This window comes from Peromyscus leucopus, chromosome 5 (genome assembly GCF_004664715.2).
Source record: "Peromyscus leucopus breed LL Stock chromosome 5, UCI_PerLeu_2.1, whole genome shotgun sequence".
In the NCBI taxonomy this organism is placed as follows: Eukaryota; Metazoa; Chordata; class Mammalia; order Rodentia; family Cricetidae; genus Peromyscus; species Peromyscus leucopus.
This window is the reverse complement of record NC_051067.1, coordinates 109,171,379-109,189,453: the sequence shown is the minus strand read 5'-3', so window position 1 is coordinate 109,189,453 and position 18,075 is coordinate 109,171,379. Positions and strand designations below refer to the sequence as shown.

Here is an 18,075-nt window from a genome sequence, read left to right as displayed (position 1 = left end):
TATGTCCTCAAGTCAAAGGGTTAGTGCTCACAGCCCCGTCCTCCCACTTACAGAGCCTGGAGATTAGGGAAATAAACAACACCAGAAATTTAGTCAATCATATCTATATAATGAAGTCTCTTCAAAAATTTTTTCTATATAAAAATTAAAACAGACTTAATTCAGGTATCCAGGAAAGGGAACAAGAACACACCATGTTCCAAGAAAGAGGCACAAATTCCCACTGGAGACTGAGGCTTCTACATCTTGTCCTATGCATCACCTCATTGGTCTATTCATTTCTGTGCTTTAAAATACTCTTTTTAAGATTTATTTATTTATTATGTATACAGTGTTCTGCCTGCACATATGCCTGCATACCTGAAGAGGGCACCAGATCCCATTAAAGATGGTTGTGAGCCACCATGTGGTTGCTGGGAATTGAACTCAGGACCCCTGAAAGAGCATACAGTGCTCCCAACCTCTGAGCCATCTCTCCAGCCCCCTAAAATACTCTTTGTAATGAATTAGAAAATGTGTTTCCTGAGTTCTCTTGAGTTGTTGTACTAGAAAATTAATTGAATTCAAAAAGGGGATCATGGAAAGTTCAATTATAAGCAGTCAGATGAATACTGAATTCTATTAAGTTAAACTGGCAAACAAGTTGGGTTGGAGATTTAAAAAGGATTTAGTATTTAAAATGCAAAATCCTTAGATTGTATAGGTACAGGAGTAGTACCTGATACAGGTAAACTACTGAGAGTTTAGAGATAACTATTTGCCCTTTACCTAGAGAGTACTACAACAGTCTTCCCTAAAAATATAATGTAATTACTTATATATTACTTATTTACATGTTAACCCTAAATTTACTATGAAAAAATTTCTTAATATTATTTCATTAAAATATAAAGATAAAAACAATGATAACAAGGACATTTTAGATTGCTAAACACTAACCTGTCAATTTCAAGCATTACTAGAACAGTAATACAGAATATTTCTGGGAATACTATAAATATTCTTAAATTACCTTTAAAGACCTTTCAGGCAATGATATAATCATTCAAAAACTTAATTGGCATTCTATAGAACTGAAGTGATAAGAAAAATTCTGCTTGTTTTTTTTTTTTTTTTTTTTTTTTTTGGTTTTTCGAGACAGGGTTTCTCTGTGTAGCTTTGCGCCTTTTCCTGGAACTGGTAGTCCAGGCTGGCCTCGAACTCACAGAGATCCTCCTGGCTCTGCCTCCCGAGTGCTGGGATTAAAGGCGTGCGCCACCACCGCCCGGCTCATGCATATTTTTTTCCATTTTGTTTTTTTTTTTCATTTTGGGGGCATGATTTGTTTGAAGCAGAGTCTTACTATGTATCTCTGGCTGGCCTGGAACTCAGAGACCTGCCTGCTCCTGCCTTTTCAGTGCTGGGATTAAAGGAATGTCACTACGCTCAGCTGTTTTGTTTTTTTGAGGCAGGCTATGTAGCCCATGTGGGCCTTGTATTCACAGCACTCTTCTTGCTGCATCCTCCTGAGTGCTGAGATTGCAGGTGTGCACTACCATCCTGGCCTTGTATATCATTCTTATTTGTAAGTTCCTATGAACAGAATATGGTAACTACTTCCCTGACCTGTTTTCAGTACAAAGACCGTATTTTTATGTTAGGAATGTTCAGTCTTTGTTAAATAGCTGCTTATTAAAAATACAGAACCCCCCCCCAATGTTTTAATAAATGCTTTTATCTCTTTTTAAAATGATTTATTTTTGCTCTGTGTTGGGTTTATGTGTACAGGTGTTTTGCCTGTCTGAATGGAATTGTACCATGTGCTTGCAGTGCCCACAGAGGTCAGAGGAGGGCACTGGGTTGCGTCAGACTGTAGTTATAGACTGTTGTGAGCCACCATGTGAGTGCTTAGGACTCAAACCCTGGTTCCCAGAAAAGCACTCTGCTTTTATTGTCTTATAGAGCAAAATAGCTACAATATATTTTCATGAATAATTACACAATTTTATTTGTTCCTTCAGTTGCTTACCCATCTTTTATAAGCATGGAAGTTTTTTCTAAACTTATTTACTCATCTAAGTAGTATGTGAATACATCTTTATTTTCTTTTGTGAAATAACTGCTTTTGAACTTAGCTTAATTTATATAAGCTAACTATTTTTCCATAAAACTTTCTGTGACCACAGAGAATATCACAAATAGGAAATATCCAGAGAAAAACTGACAATCTACAACTTATTAGTAAAAATTTATTATCTCAGAAGAATATATTAATTTTAAATTTTAAAAATGAAGGGAATCAGCCAGGCGGTGGTGGCACACGCCTTTAATCCCAGCACTTGGGACGCAGAGGTAGGTGAATCTATGTGAGTTCGAGGCTAGCCTGGTCTACAAAGCCAGTTCCAGAACAGCCAGGGCTGTTACACAGAGAAACCCTGTTTCAAAAATCAAATAAATAAAATAAAATAAAGAAAATGAAGGGAACCTGGGTATAGTGGCACATGCTTTTAATTCCAGAACTTAGGAGGCAGAGATAGGTAAACCTCTGTGAGTACAAGGACAGCCAAGGCTATGCAGAATGACTGTCTCAAAAAAACAAAAAACAAACCAAACAAAAAAGGAAACATCAGCTGGCAGTGGTGGCACACACCTTTAATCCCAACACTCAGGAGGCAGAGCCAGGTGGCTGTGAGTTCGAGGCCAGCCTGGTCTACAAAGCGAGATCCAGGACAGGTGCCAAAACTACACAGAGAAAAGCCTGTCTCAAAAAAATATCAAAAAAAAAAAAAAAAAAAAAAAAGTAAACATCAACATGTCTCCAGTGTCCTATAAGTTCTATTCTATTCTTTGCAAATTAAATGTCACCCATGATGATGAACTTGAACTGTCCATATGGCTCATTTTTCTTGTTATATTTCTATATTTACTTATTTTGTCTTATAGAGCAAAATAGTTACAATATATTTCGTGCATGCGTGCGTGTGTGTGTGTGTGTGTGTGTATGCTCACATGTCATTGCACACATGTAGAGGTCAGATAACAAATTGTGTGAGTCGGGTTCTCTTTGTCTGCTATGTGAGTTCCAGGGATCCAACTTAAGTTGTTGGGTATGGTAGCAAGTGTCTCTACTCACTGACCCATCTCACTGGCTCTCACTGGCTTCTTTGAATTGATGGAGGGAGTTAAGAGCACAGCTTAGTAGCAGAGCAATGCCTACCACTCATGAGGCCCTGGCTTCACTTCCCATTACAAAGAGAATGTCGACACATCACTAAAGGTCACTATGAATGTTCAAAGTACCTGGGATAAAAAAGATTGTCAGTTAAATATGCCAGCATATACATATATCTAATTTGTTAAGAAAAATAAAAACTAGATTTTAAGTTTTATCATATACAGAAACCTAAGTGTTATTTTATATATCCCTTGCTTAAACAACACTTTAAAATATTTGTACATTTTCAATTATCTATGCAAATTAATTGAATTTTCTAAAAGGTCCCTACAAAGGCCATGAACTTTTTGTAGTGTACTATGTAAGCCAATAGTGGAACAGAGAAGGAGGCAACTACTGCCTACTCAAAAATATTTCTGAAAAGCAACACAGGCACTTGGTACACACTTTCTGATCTATTACACACCAATGAAACTTAGTTATTCTTGATGAGGACCATTATTTGTCTTACTGGTAAATATCTTGTCTCATAAAAGTCATCAGATATAAGGACATATATATTTTCAGATCAAAGAAGAAAGACACAAGGTTTGTGTTGCCAAGAAACTGAAACACAGAAGACACAAAGTGGCTGCAAACCTGCTTTTTCAACACCTTACATGCCAACCTTCATTTTCTACTTTTCTTATTATAATATTAATGTAAAGTTTAACACTTTACAAACAGATTTAGTTTCAATCAGTATCAATCCACTATTTAGAAACAAAAAGAAAAGAAGAAAGAATGAAAGAAATAAGACTTAAGAAGAAGTCTGAAAACGAGACCGACCTATACCCTGGGTGAGATTGGATGGGTTAAGTGTCTCTGGTACTATTTGTCTTCACTACTGACAGACACTGTCACACAACCCACCACACGAAGCCTGTCTTTGAATGGCGAGGCTAGAATGCAAGTTAAGTGCATTAATAGAAAAACAACTAGCATCCCAGCATATAAAATAAGCAATCCAGATTACTTCACAAAAAAACAAAAAATTGTAGGACTGATCAATTTACATGTTTAAAAGTTTCAACTTCCCACATGTACTTTTCCGACCCAAAGTAAGTTTACATGCTATAATAATCAATATTTTAGGATAAACTTTAAAAATTAACATCAGATAAATGCATGTAAAGAAAAACTTTTTACCCAAAACTTTGGTTAACTCATATTCACCAATTTATTTTCCTGTTTATAAATGCAATCTAATCCATAAGCCAGAATGCTCTCTTTTATGTGGTTGTTTTAAACTTTTAGGCTGTGCCTTTACCCAAACATTCTTAAGAAGTAGAAGGAGCCAGGCAGTGGTGGTGCACGACTTTAGTCCTAGCTCTTGGGAGGCAGAGGCAGGAGGATCTACATACTAAGTTTCAGGACAGCCAAGACTGTTACACAGAGAAACTTTGTCTCGGGGGAAGGGGGGACGGAGAAGAAATAGGAGACATATTCTGAACAAAGCATTTAAGGCTATATATAACAAAGATCCTATCTCAAAACAAAACAAGAACATACCAACTATCTTTAATTTCTTTGTCACACCAAATGGCCACATACTTTCTTACAGCACCCTCTAAAAGTTACCAACTGGGGGTGGTAGCCCATGCCTATAATCTGAATTTTAGAGGCTGAGGAAGGAGGACTGCTATGAGTTAAATGCTAGCCTGGACTACATACCCTGAATCCAGGTATGCTGACAATACGCTGTAATCCCAGCTCTTGGAGGGTCAGGAAGGATCAGGAATTTGAGATCATCCTCTGCTACAAAGCTCAAGTTTATCTGAGATCTTCTCTCAAATAAATAAAAACACTAGGCCATCAGATGGCTTGGACAGGTTAAGGAACTTGCTGCCAAGCCTAATGATCTGAGTTTGATCCTAGGCCATACAAAATGAAAGAACTGACTCTGAAAAATTGTCCTCAAACCTTCACATGCACACTACAGAAAGTACATTCCTCAATAAACAAATAAATAAGCCAGGCGGTGGTGGCACACGCCTTTAATCCCAGCACTCAGGAGGCAGAGGCAGGCAGATCTCTGTGAGTTCACCTAACCTGGTCTACAGAGTGAGATCCAGCATAGGCACTAAAACTACACAGAGAAACCCTGTCTCAGGAAAAAAAAAAAAAAAAAAAAGGAATACATAATATTATAGAACAAAAAATTACCAAACAAAATAAACAAACCCAAACCAAACCAAAGTAGAACAGAATAAAAACCCTACACTGATTTAATAATGGAAATATACAACAGAGACTGTGTACATATGATGTATTCTGTGTGTGTGTGGGGGGGGTGTATTCACTTATGTGGGAATGTATGGAGACCAGCCAGGATAATCTTCCTCAATCACTTCTCCACTTTATTTTCTTTGAGACTTGTTTTGTGGTTATTTTTGCTTGTTTTTTTGTTTTGTTTTGATTTTTTTAAAAACTAAACCTGAAGCTTGCCATTTTTGACTAAACTGGATGGCCATGGAGCCTTTGAGAGATCCATCTGTCTTTGCACACACACACACACACCCCACCCAGTCAAGGTTACAGAAATGTACCAATGCAACAAGTTTTACATAGAGTCTGCAAATCTAAACTAAGGTCTTCAAGCACTATTACCATCCCTAGGCCTCAACAGAGATTCTATTGTATTCTGGAGTTCCAGGCTAGGTTTGTCTATATAGGGAACTGGAGATTCAAAATAAATACTAACAATGAAACCAATGAATTATACACTAATTATTAATTTTTGTCACTGAATTATAAAACCTATAGTTTTATCAATTCTTGGTATCTTTTTGTTGCTTTTTTGTTTTTGTTTTGAGACAGTCATCCTAAGTAGCTCAGGCTGGCCTCAAACTTAGCAGCCATCCTTGCAGGCAGGTATGGACTCTAGAAAGATTTTTAACTCAAATTCTTGAGCTATACAATGAACTGCACACTGGATGTAGTAGCACATACCTATAATCCCAGCACCCTAGAGGCAAAGGCAGGGGGAATCCCGCTGTTTGAAGACAATCTGTTCTAAATATAAACTAAGAAATATAATGCCCATCAAATATCCCCCAAATGAAAATAGACAAATTAATTTGCCTTTTTCCCCCCCTGAACTACTTTCCCCCCCATTTCTCAAATGCTGGTATTATAGGTATACTACCTGGTTTCTTTTTTCTTTCTTTCTTTCTTTTTATGTTGATTGATTGATTGTGCATTGGGGTTTTGCCTGCATGTATGTCTGTATGAAGGTGTCAAATCCCCTGGAACTGGAGTTTATATAGACAGTTGTGAACTGCCATGCGGGTGCTGGGAATTGAACCCCGGTCCTTTAGAAGAGCAGTCAGTGCTCTTAACCACTGGGACATCTCTCCAGCTACTACCTGGTTTCTTAAATTGAGATAATAAAGGTTAATACTGATTTCCATGAAAGATTTATTATTATAAACAAATCTCAGGATTTAAAACTCTAAATGTATAATTGAAAAATAATATTCGGTTGCTATAACTTTTATTTCTCTTGGTCAACTCATTTTGCTAATACTATTAATTCATTGACTTTTTTTTAAAAAAAGAAAATAGCCTCTGTCATAACTACTTTTTTATAAAATTTGCAACACTGTCTAAAATTTTCATTTCTGAATCTATCATTTATTGACATATAGAACTTCAAATTCTTAACTACTTTCCCAAGAGAATTCTTAAAAACAAGCAGGTGAACAAATTTCAAACTAATGAAAGGTTCTGACCTTGTCTTCATATAGGAGAGGAACTGTGCCTCCTGTCCTCATCTTCCCGCATCCTAACCCTGGGTCTCACAAAGCAAAAAGATACTACTGATGAGAGTATGTAAAGGAGTAATAGTACAAAGACCAAATCTTAACAATTTAAAAGGGGCTGAGAAACATCCTTTTACCCAGGATTCTGGATTCTGGATCAGCAGCATCACATTTATTTATGCCCTCAGTAATAAATGAGGAGAAAGAAAAATAAATCTGCATTGGTGAATCTGAGAAACACATTTTTAATAATTAATAAAGAATGTCATGAACACACATATTCCCAGTCTCTAAAATTTTTTAAAATTTAAACTGATTTAAAATTTGTGAAACACAAACCTTTATGGCAGAACTAGAAGTCTGTTCCCACCAGGCCCTCATACCTGATAGCAGCCAATCCAGCTCCTTCAAAACTCTGAAGAATTAACTATATCAAGAGTCATATCATTTTTATGCATTTCACATGTAAACAGCAAATGCTACAGATTTTTTGTTTTTAAAAAACATCAGATATTTAAATTAATGTGCATTTTCCTAGCTATCAAGCTTCTGGCCAAAAGGACATTGAGTAACTTGGTAATATATTCTCCGTTTTTCTCTTTGATAGTTGTATCACCAAGGCTATCAATCTGATAAGTAAAATTGTGACTCCAATGATGTCACATATAATAAATACTGATGTCCCTACAATTACTACTCTGTAATTGAAACTCGTATCTGTAACAGTATATAATAAAGGAGTCTTTTCTATTAATAAGACATCAGAAAATAAACTATATTGGTTACTAAAAAAAGTAGATATGCAAATTAAAAGATCATTAATTACTTGGATTTAGATCACAGAAACTTTCTGTGAGAAGAAAACTTTCAACGTTACCTTTTTATTCTCTTTACCATTTTTATAATGCCAATGATTTCAAGATAATTTACTGGGATGGAGATATGTTTTGGTGGTAGAGCACCTGCCTATCATGCATGAGGCCATGAGTTTAATCCCCAGCTCCACAAATGTGTATATATAAACACACACACACACACAGATAGCTTTAGAATATTTCCTTTGGTCACTTCTTTTATCTTCATGTTTCAACTCACAGCTTTTAATCTAATTTACCTGGAAAGACTTTCTCAACTATACAGGAAGTGAAATTTTTCATTAATGACCCCAAATCAAGGGCTTTAAATATTTATTCATTAGAATTTTTAAAACATGTGGCTATTTAAAGGAAAGTGTTCTTTTTCTAAACTTAGCTATCTTTTTTTTTTCAGCTTTTAAAAGGAACTGGATCTACTGAAAACAGATGTTAAAAAGCACAGAAGAAACAGACTTGTAGTTCTATGCAAATTCAAAATGTCCTTATAAAAACAATTTCAAGACACAAAAGAAATCAGTTAGTCAATTTCTACATGTGGATTTAAAGTGAAACAATACTTCTTTAAAATATTTTCTATTTTGTTTTATGATTCAATCTTTAAAAACCAGATTTAAAGCTCCAAATTAAAAAAAAAATATTAGAGTCACTTTAGAATCTGGTAGATATGAGAGATCATCTTACCAAATTGATCACTAAAAAGCTCACTAATTCACAGTTAAATCCACAGAAACTGTTAGAAAATGTCTGGCCACACATGAACAGTGAGGAGGGCCAATATTTCCTTATCATGTTTGAAGTTTTCCTGCGTTCAACCAAGAAGGCTTCATACTGCACTGTTTGGTTTGAGAAAGGTTGGTACACAAGGCTAATGGTATATAAATTAATGCATATATGAAATTAAACACCTGCTGCTAGAACACAGTACCAATACTGTCATTTAGACTCAGCCTTCCCTTTTGATTTCTCCTTGTGAATGTTTTGATAGACTTTAAATTCTATTTTAAAAGATGACATGTATCACAAGGCAAGAAACCTCTATAGCACAGATAAAACTTCAGAAAAGACATAATGTATTCATTTTTCTAAAGCAAATACATTTAGCAACCTATAATCCCAACTTTTTAAAGTATTATAGTTGGGCAAGCTAATATGGAAATCATTCACACTAATTTATAACTAATCAAGACTTTTTTCCTATTAGTTTAACTGTCATTTTTTATCGTAATTCAAAGTAGAAGTCTGAACCAATTTAACTGTAGTTACAAAGTGTATGATTTGAGAGCTGAGTAAAAATAAACTTAACAAATTTCAAACATTTTTAATGCTTTTCACTGATACAGGAGAATGTATTTAAATAAAAGATTGTATTCAATTTTGTGATTATTTTCCATAAATTTAAAATAAATCAGGCCATATGTATATTCAAGTGTAGGAAAAAGGTTATAGTTATATCCTTATAAACAGAAAAGAGACTTCAGAACTTGAGTCCTTTTTCAGATCATATAACATTTTTCCCTTTGGGCAAATCTTTAAAAATATTTGTTAAATAAAAGGTCAAATACAATTTTCTAACCATAGCTTGATATTTAACCTTTGTATGTGCACTCAACAAAGTCATTTTAAACTGGTTTCCATATTTGAAGACAAGGTCCATTTTAAGAGATAGCATTCTAATGTGCCAAATTAAAGATTTTATATATATTTTAAAAAAAAAATCACTGAAAATCTTTCCATTTAAAGGGTATAGTCTTCAAACTCTTCTAAAACAAACCCTCAAATCATACTCTTTTTGATATGAACTTTGCCAATACTGTTCATGTTGGCCAGATAATACGCTAGTTTTTGTTAATGAAGTAAAATGAAATGCATACCAGCAGCAACTACAGCTGGAGGAGGCGAGCCTGCCTCACCACCACTTGTCTGACTCATTGATGCTACAGAAGTTTCTCTAGGTGGAGGTAACTGTAACTCCTTTGGGAGAAGATCATAGACAGATTCTGTAGGGAGGAAAAAAAAATTGATGGAAGGTCAGTCAATATTGCTAATACATGTACATGAAATAAGTATCTTTTCTCTTTTGAGAATTATATATTCACAAAAACAACTGTATCATGAAGGTTGTGAACAGTTACTAGCAAGTATTTGTTCTTCTAGTATATAATTTTATTAAAAACCTGAAGAGTGAATTTTTCATTGGTTCTCTGATTTTGGTTTTTACTTTTACTCTTTGTTCAAGACAGTCTCTTATATTTAAAAATATAAGAAATATATTTTTAAAATTATCTAAAACTAAAATCATAATCCAAAAACTCACAAAGGTTTACAGACACAAACACATCAATTTAAATGCAAAGGCAAGGTGAAATCCACCTACAATCCTAACACAAACAGCCAAGGCAGGACCACAGGTTTGAGGCCAACTTGACTCAAAGTTAGTTCTAGACTAGCCTGGGCTATATAGGAAGATGCTATCTCCAAAAATAAAATAAAAACTACCCCCCTCAAAGAATGTTTCTGAGCTGGGCAGTGGTGAAGCACATCTTTAATCCCAGTACTAAGAAGGCAGGAACAGGTGGATCTCTGAGTTTGAGGCCAGTCTGGTCAATGGAGCAAGTTCCAGGACGGCCAGGGCTACTTACACAAAGAGACCCTGTTTTGCAAAACAAAAACAAACAAAAAAGTGTTTCTGAGAGAAAATGATCCCTCCAATATTGCAGACCAAACCCAGGGCCCTCAGGCATGCTGGGCAAGCACTTTACCACTAGACCCCTACTAAGACTTCTTATACAGAAGTAAAAACACTATAGGGAGATGGGTGGTAGTGGCACATGCCTTTAAACCCAGCACTTGGGAGACAGAGGCAGGTGGATCTCTGTGAGTTTGAAGGCCAGCTTGGTCTATCTATCTACAGAGCAAGTTCTAGGACAGGTTCAAAAGCTACTCAGAGAAACCCTGTCTCGAAAAAACAACAATATTATAGGGACTGTGTGGAATGTCAGAGGCTTTTTTTCAGGATGCTAAAAATGTTCCATAATCAGATTAAGGTGATGATATTCTGTAAATATACTAACAACTATTAATTTTATTATTTTAAATGTACTCTTGTGTGTGTGCATGTGCATGTGCAATTAAGTATTGTTGCTTAGAAAGAGAACTAGAGGCTGGGTGGCTCACACCTTTACATTTAACACAGAAGCAAAGGCAGGCAGATCTGTTAGTTGAGGCCAGCCTGGTCTATGGATCAAACTCCCTGCTAGACAAGGATACATAGTAAGAGGCTGTCTCAAAAACAAAACAAAACAAAATTAAACCAGGAAGAAAAGGAGCCTGGCTTAAGTATTGTCAGGTGTATGCTTAAGTAATTTTAAGCATTTTCAAATCCCAAGGCAGGAGGAATATTTAGGCCAGCTTGAGCTACACAGTTCCAGGCTGGCCTGGACTATAGAGTAAAATCTTGAGTAAAAAATCTAGAGTAAAATTCTCTCCTGATGGAAGAGTTTTTCAAGATGAATACGCTATGAAGGTTGTGGAAAACAGTACAGCTGTTGGGATCAAATGTAAAGACAGTGTTAAGTTTTGTTTTGTTTTGTTTTTATAAGATTTATTATATACACAGTATTCTGCCTGTAGGCCAGAAGAGAGCACCAGATCTCATTACAGATGGTTGTGAGCCATCATGTGGTTGCTGGGAATTGAACTCAGGACCTCTGGAAGAGCAGCCAGTGCACTTAACCTCTGAGCCCCAGTGTTATGTTTGAGGTAAAAAAATTAGTCCTTTCTAAACTTTATGAAGGCTCCAATAAGCAACTTCTTAATGTTGATTGACATGTTAGAATGACAGTCACAGATCTGTTGGCAGATGTTCATCCATTAGCAGACAGAGCAAGAAGAGAAGCATCCAACTTTAGATCTAACTCTGGCTGTAACACTCCTCTTAAACATCTTGCAGAGTGGCCATGTACACACGTACTCTAAGGTGCTGTTAAGACATTTTGGCTGCAGTTTCAAGTTAGGATCTTACAGTGTAAAAGAGGATGCACAGCTCTATATGTATTGACCCATTGGTTATTTCATATATTTATTGGGGCTATACCATTAAAGCCAGAAAGCTGCAAAGAAATAAATAGAAATGCTTCAGATGAAAGAAATGACTTGCTGTGGAGTAGTTAAAAAAACTGCAAAATATTTTAAGGATAAAGCTTTTGAACTAGAGCTCAGCTGGGTTGAAGAAATGAACTAAAGGAAGACATGAAATTGTTCTAAAAGATATAAGGAAGGAAGCAGAGAAACAGGCTGAGGAATCTTTGAAAGAAGAAGATGAATCAGATGATGACAATATGTAACATTTTCTTCACTCTCTCTTCTGTTTTACATTTCTGTGACAGCTCCATATGACTAGCACCATGGATCATATATACCCACTGATCAATTTTCAACAAATTTTTGTCTCATACACACATACACAAAAGTGGAGAAGCACAAGTGAGAATTATGGAAGAACAAGTATGGCTCCTAAAAATGTTCCTAATAAACTTCATGGACAAAATTGGCTTCTATTTGTGAGAAGAAAATTATGAAGCCCAAACAGCAAACAAGTTTTGTTGTTGTTGTTTTTTTTTTTTCTTGTTTGTTTTTGGCTCTCCTCCAGATCAGGAAAATGCTACATGCACAGTTATGCTTAACTTAGTAATTTTTAAGAGGGAGGGGAGGGGAGGGAAAAGAAAGAAGGAGGCAGGAGGTGGTGGCACATTTAATCCCAGCACTCAAGAGGCAGAGGCACATGGATTTCTGAGTTAGAGGCCAGCCAGGCCTACAGAGTGAGTTCCAGCTAGGGACAGAGAAACCCTGACTTGAAAACCCAAAAAAGTTCCTATGTACATGATGAAGAAATATCAACTTTCTACCAACCGTACCCAAGGATATAGGAAGGAGGTGGTCATTACATCAATAACTTGAATATTTCTAATTTGCAAATGACAAAGGTTTAAGAGGGATATATTCATCATTATAATTCATCACCGATAATGAAAAATTAGTGCAAACACATTCTGATCCCTTCCCTGGCTACATGAGCAGGCTGCTTGGTTCACTTGGTGACTTAGTTGGGAGACCACCCTGTGATACATGTTCCAGTATTGCAACACTAAGCCCAATACAAAATTTTTTCTCTAGCAGTCCTTTCTTGCTGCTTTTAGTTATGAGGGTTGAGCTGCTAACACAAGAAGCAGAGTCAATAAAAAAGCAAGAATGGCAGCTTGCAGGCCAGACTGCAAAAAGTGGCAAGGTAGCTGGCTGTTTGACAGCTGAAAAAGAAGGAGCTGAGGAGTTCCCAAAGATGGCCAGGTTAGGATGAAACAGAGAAAGCAGACAAAGAGCAAGAACAGAGGCTGAAGGATAGAAGGCTATATACTATCCAAGAGACATCCCAGACTGGGGTTATTGAAGACTTCCAGAGACTTGTCAAGCTTTTGGAACTGAGGGTCTCAGATACCTCAGGGTCTGGAGCTGTAAAACTGACAACTGTCAAGGGCTAAGGAATCTCCATATCTTGACATACCCAGAACTCAGCTTCTGCCAAGGGCTAAGGCATTCCAACTTCCTAGGCCTACAGAAGCACTGTAGCTTTACACTTTGTAGGGCTAAGGATCTTACCAGAGGTCTGCACAGGAGCTGTAACACTAGAGGGTGCCAAATGCTACTGCACTGGCCTGCCTGTGGCTACTTCTCTGCTGTCAAACACAGGTTTCTTCCTATCAAGGTAAGACAAAAGGTTCCCACAGTCTGACAACTGGTACAGGGCACAAAGAAAGAAAATCAGCAGAATGGGGAGAAGATTCAGAAGACTTAAGAATTTGCTGTAAGGGCCCAGACCCATCAGAAAAGGAGAAAGAATGAAATCAGCATTTTTAGGTACTCAAAACAAATTAATGTCTCTAGGTACAAAGACAACAATGTCAAAAATTTAGCTGGGCAGCGGTGGCGCATGACCTCAGCACTCAGGAGGCAGAAGCAGGTAGATCTCTGTGAGTTCCAGACCAGTCTGATCTACAGCGCTAGTTCCAGGACAATCAGTGCTATTACACAGAGAAACCCTGTCTCGAAAAGATGACCCAAAAAAAAAATTTTTTTTTTTTAAAATATGTAATGAAACAAAGGGGGAATGGTGATAAAATCTAGGACAGTAGAGTTTTCCTCTGATAAGAAACTTGGAGATAGGACAAGGAACAAAAAAAAAAAAAAAAAAAAAAAAACCAAACTGGATCAGACAATGGATTCATAGGTGTTTTTTTTTAAGGAGATCATCATTAAATAAACACATACAATAAAAAGTGGTATTAATGAATGGGGCACAGCTCACAGAGCAGATGTAGTTTAAATAGGAACATCTGTTCCTAAGAACTACATTATTATTAGTTTTTGGATTATTAGTCTCCACTTCACCTTTATTGACTTGAGAACTGGAATTCAATTGCTTTGGGGTTAGACTAAACACCAAAATTGTCAGAAAGTTCATTTCCTTTATAACATTTCTCAAGAATCTCCTCTGATTTACTTTCAGGTAATCAAGCTGAACACAACTAATATTGACTTATGCATATAAAGAAATGAAAAAGAAAAAAAAAAGCAGCTTCTGTGTGGTGTTTCTTGGCCAGGAGGCCATGCACATACATGTACATGTGCATACACACAAGTATTTTTGTTTGTCAGGCAAGTAACTAAATAAAAATACTTGTGCTAACAATGATATCAAGAAATTTACAGTCAAATGGATGGAACTAGAAAATATCATCCTGGGTGAGGTAACCCAGACTCAAAAAGACAAACATAGTATGTACTCACTCATAGGTGGATACCAGATGTGAGGGAAGGGATGGCCAGACTGCAACCCACAGCTCCAGAGAGGCTAGCTAACAAAGACCCTAGGAGGGACATATGGATGACCCAGCGAAGGAGAAGTGGATGAGATCTACATGAGCGGACTGGGTGTGTGGGGGTGGGGGTGGCAGAGGACAAGGAGTGGGGAATGAGAACATAGGGTAATGGGAGGGTCAAACTGGAACAGGGACAGAGTGGGAGGGCAGGGAGGGAGATACCATGATAGATGAAGACATGGGAAAAGGAAGAGCAAAGATGACATTTTGTGTTGAGAATGCTTTAAAAATACAACAATGAGAGATGGCTCCAATGGTTAAAGAGCTCTGGCTGCTCTTACAGGGGCCAGGGTTCAATTTCCAGAAACCACATGGTAGTTCAAAACAGACTATAACTCCAGTCCCAGGAATCCAATGCTCTCTTCTGGCCTCTGTAAGAACCAGGGAAACATGTGGTGCATAGACACACATAGCACGCAAAATACCATACACATAAAAATTTTAAAAGGCGTGAATTAATGCCCCAAACAGGTACTATTACACAAATAATAAAAGTTCCCTTGATTATCAGGTATAGACACTGTCTATAGCCATGCTATCTCCAATGCCCAATAATCAAGTATGGACACAAACTGAAAACTCCACTTGTAAACACTTTCATCTTGTTTTAAATATGAAAACAAAAACAAGACCCGACAGCCTTGTTTTTTGTTGTTGTTGTTGTTTGGTTTTTCGAGACAGGGTTTCTCTGTGTAGCTTTGCGCCTTTCCTGGAATTCGCTTTGGAGACCAGGCTGGCCTCGAACTCACAGAGATCTGCCTGGCTCTGCCTCCCGAGTGCTCCCACAGCCTTGTAAATATGACTACCATATGGCACAGAAAGTTTCCTTAATGCACCCCCTCCAAAAAGGCTTGGAAAATATTTGCCTTATTTTTCCCCTCCTCTGTTCACTGCCTCAATAAGCACGTGAAATCCCAAGCTAAGGTTTCACATCAGACATTCTACAACGAAGTCCTGACATCTCCAGTGTGCCAACTCAGTTCTGCACTGAGGAAACAGCATTATTTTTGTTTAAAAAACAAAAAACAAAAACACTTCAGCCTTGATAGTCATCACACTTGGCATCTCCGCTGGAAAAATGTACTGGCTGCAGGTCCACTGGATATTTTGTTTCTGAAAGATTATAGAGTTCCAAGAGTAACTGGTAGGCGATCCTTTGTTTTAATATATTTTTCTGTTCTGAAGTGTAAGCCAACTTACTCATTTGCTATCAAATATGTATTTATTCAAATTATTTTCCAGATTGTATTGTTTTCCCCAAACATATTAGTGTTTTAAGGTATTTAGGTAATATTCACTGTACACATTATACCAACTAGGGGAAAAAGGAAACTAGAGAGTTTCATAGACAGTATTCAGTTATTTAATTATCTGTTATTTTAGGACAGGGGATGTAGCTCAGTTGGTAGAGTAATTGCCTAGTGTACAGTCAATGCCCAAGGCAGCATAAACCTGGCCTAGTGACACACTCATGTAATTCCAGCACTCTGGAAGTAGAAACAGGAAATTCAGCAGTTTCAAGGTCATCCTTGGCTACTCATGGAGTTCAAAGCCAGTCTGGATTAGAAAACTACGTCCAAAAAAGACCACCAAAAAAAACAAACAAAAAAAAAAAACCTACACTTTAAATTTCCTATTATTTTGTATGGTTGGGGAAGGGGGATGTTATAGTACATTTAAAGAAAAAAAAAAAGTAGGGCTTCAAGATGGTAAATATACCACTTGCCTACCAAGCCTGGTGACCTGAGTTTGATCCTTGAAACCAACACAAAGGTGGAAAGAGATTGCTTACTCCACAGTTTTCCTCTGGCTTCCACATTGGCATTGTTGCACACACACATGCGCGCGCGCGCGTGCACGCGCACACGCACACACACACGCACACACACACACTCTCACTCACTCACTCACTCACTCATTCATATGCACACATCATGTACCACAAAATAAATTTTTAAAAAATGTAAACAGATGAAAATAGGAAAAGCAACAGGGGCAATAAAATAGAGAGAAAGGAACTTTAAGAATACAGAACCAGGGCTGGAGAGATGGCTCAGAGGTTAAGAGCATTGGCTGTTCTCCCAGAGGTCATGAGTTCAATTCCCAGCAACCACATGGTGGCTCACAACCATCCATAATGAGATCTGGTGCCCTCTTCTGACATGCAGGTGTATATGCAGACAGAACACTGTATACATAATAAATAAATAAATCTTAAAAAAAAAAAAAAAGAATACAGAACCAGACTGAAGAGATGGCTCAGTGGTTAAGAGCACTGGTTGCTCTTCCAGAAGACTGGGGGTTCAATTTCCAGCATCCACATGACAGCTCACAATTGTCTGTAACTCCTGTTCCAGGAGATCTGACACCCTCACACAGACATACACGCAGGCAAAATACCAATGCATATAAAGTAAAAATAAATAAATTTAGAAAAAAAGAATATAGAACCAAGCTGGGGCATAGTGGCACATGCCTTTAATTCCAACACTTGGGAGGCAGGGGCAAGCAGATCTCTGTGAGTTCAAGTCCAGCCTGGTCTACATAGTGAGTTCCAGGACAGTCACACTTACTACATAGTGAGACCCTGTCTTGAAGGGGGGTGGGGAAAGCCCTAAAGCCCCTAAACAAAACAAACAACAACAAAAATAAATAATCAAGAGCTGAGTGTGGTGGAACACTCCTTTAATCCCAGCACTCAGGAAGCAGAGGCAGGTGGATCTCTGTGAGTTTGAATTCAGCCTGGATCTGAGTCTTGATGATTTTGAGCTACCATGTTGATGCTGAGAACCAAACTAAGTCCCCTACAATAGCTGCAAATGATCTTAACCACTAAGTCACCTCTCCAGTTTGGTTTTCATATCTTAAGAAAAAACTAAACAATAACAAACTAAAAATATCAGAATTCCCAACCATTGGGAACTAAAACCCAAAGTGACTTTATTTTCCCTTATACTTAAAAAAATTATTTTAAATACATTTTACTTATGTGTGCATGTATACCTGTGGATGCTGTGGAGGCCAAAAGAGAGCACCAGCTACCCTAGAGCTAGAGTTATAAGAGATTGTGAGCCACCTGACAAGGGTGCTGGGACCCAAACTCTGGTCCTCTGAAAGAACAGCAAGTGTTCTTAACTACTGAGCCATCACTCCAGCCCCATTTTTTTCCTTTATATTTTCATGAAAAAAATTTTAACTAGGCCTTTTTTTCCCCAGATTTATTTATTTAATGTATATAGGTGTTTTGTCTGCACAGCTGAAGAGGGCATTGGATTCCATGGAACTACAGTTATATTTGGTTGTGAGCCACA

At 37.3% G+C, this 18,075-nt stretch overlaps 1 protein-coding gene and 1 pseudogene across 1 annotated transcript in view; one reads left to right on the top strand and one right to left on the bottom strand.

The window, feature by feature from the left end:
- Nfat5 (nuclear factor of activated T cells 5) overlaps window positions 1-18,075 on the bottom strand; it is a 91,711-nt gene that overhangs the window by 48,428 nt on the left and 25,208 nt on the right. Inside the window, exon 3 of the mRNA XM_037206478.1 lies at window positions 9,704-9,829. Coding sequence (XP_037062373.1) covers window positions 9,704-9,829 — 126 coding nt within the window. The remainder of the gene's footprint in view (window positions 1-9,703; window positions 9,830-18,075) is intronic.
- LOC114706730 lies at window positions 11,525-12,533 on the top strand (annotated as a pseudogene).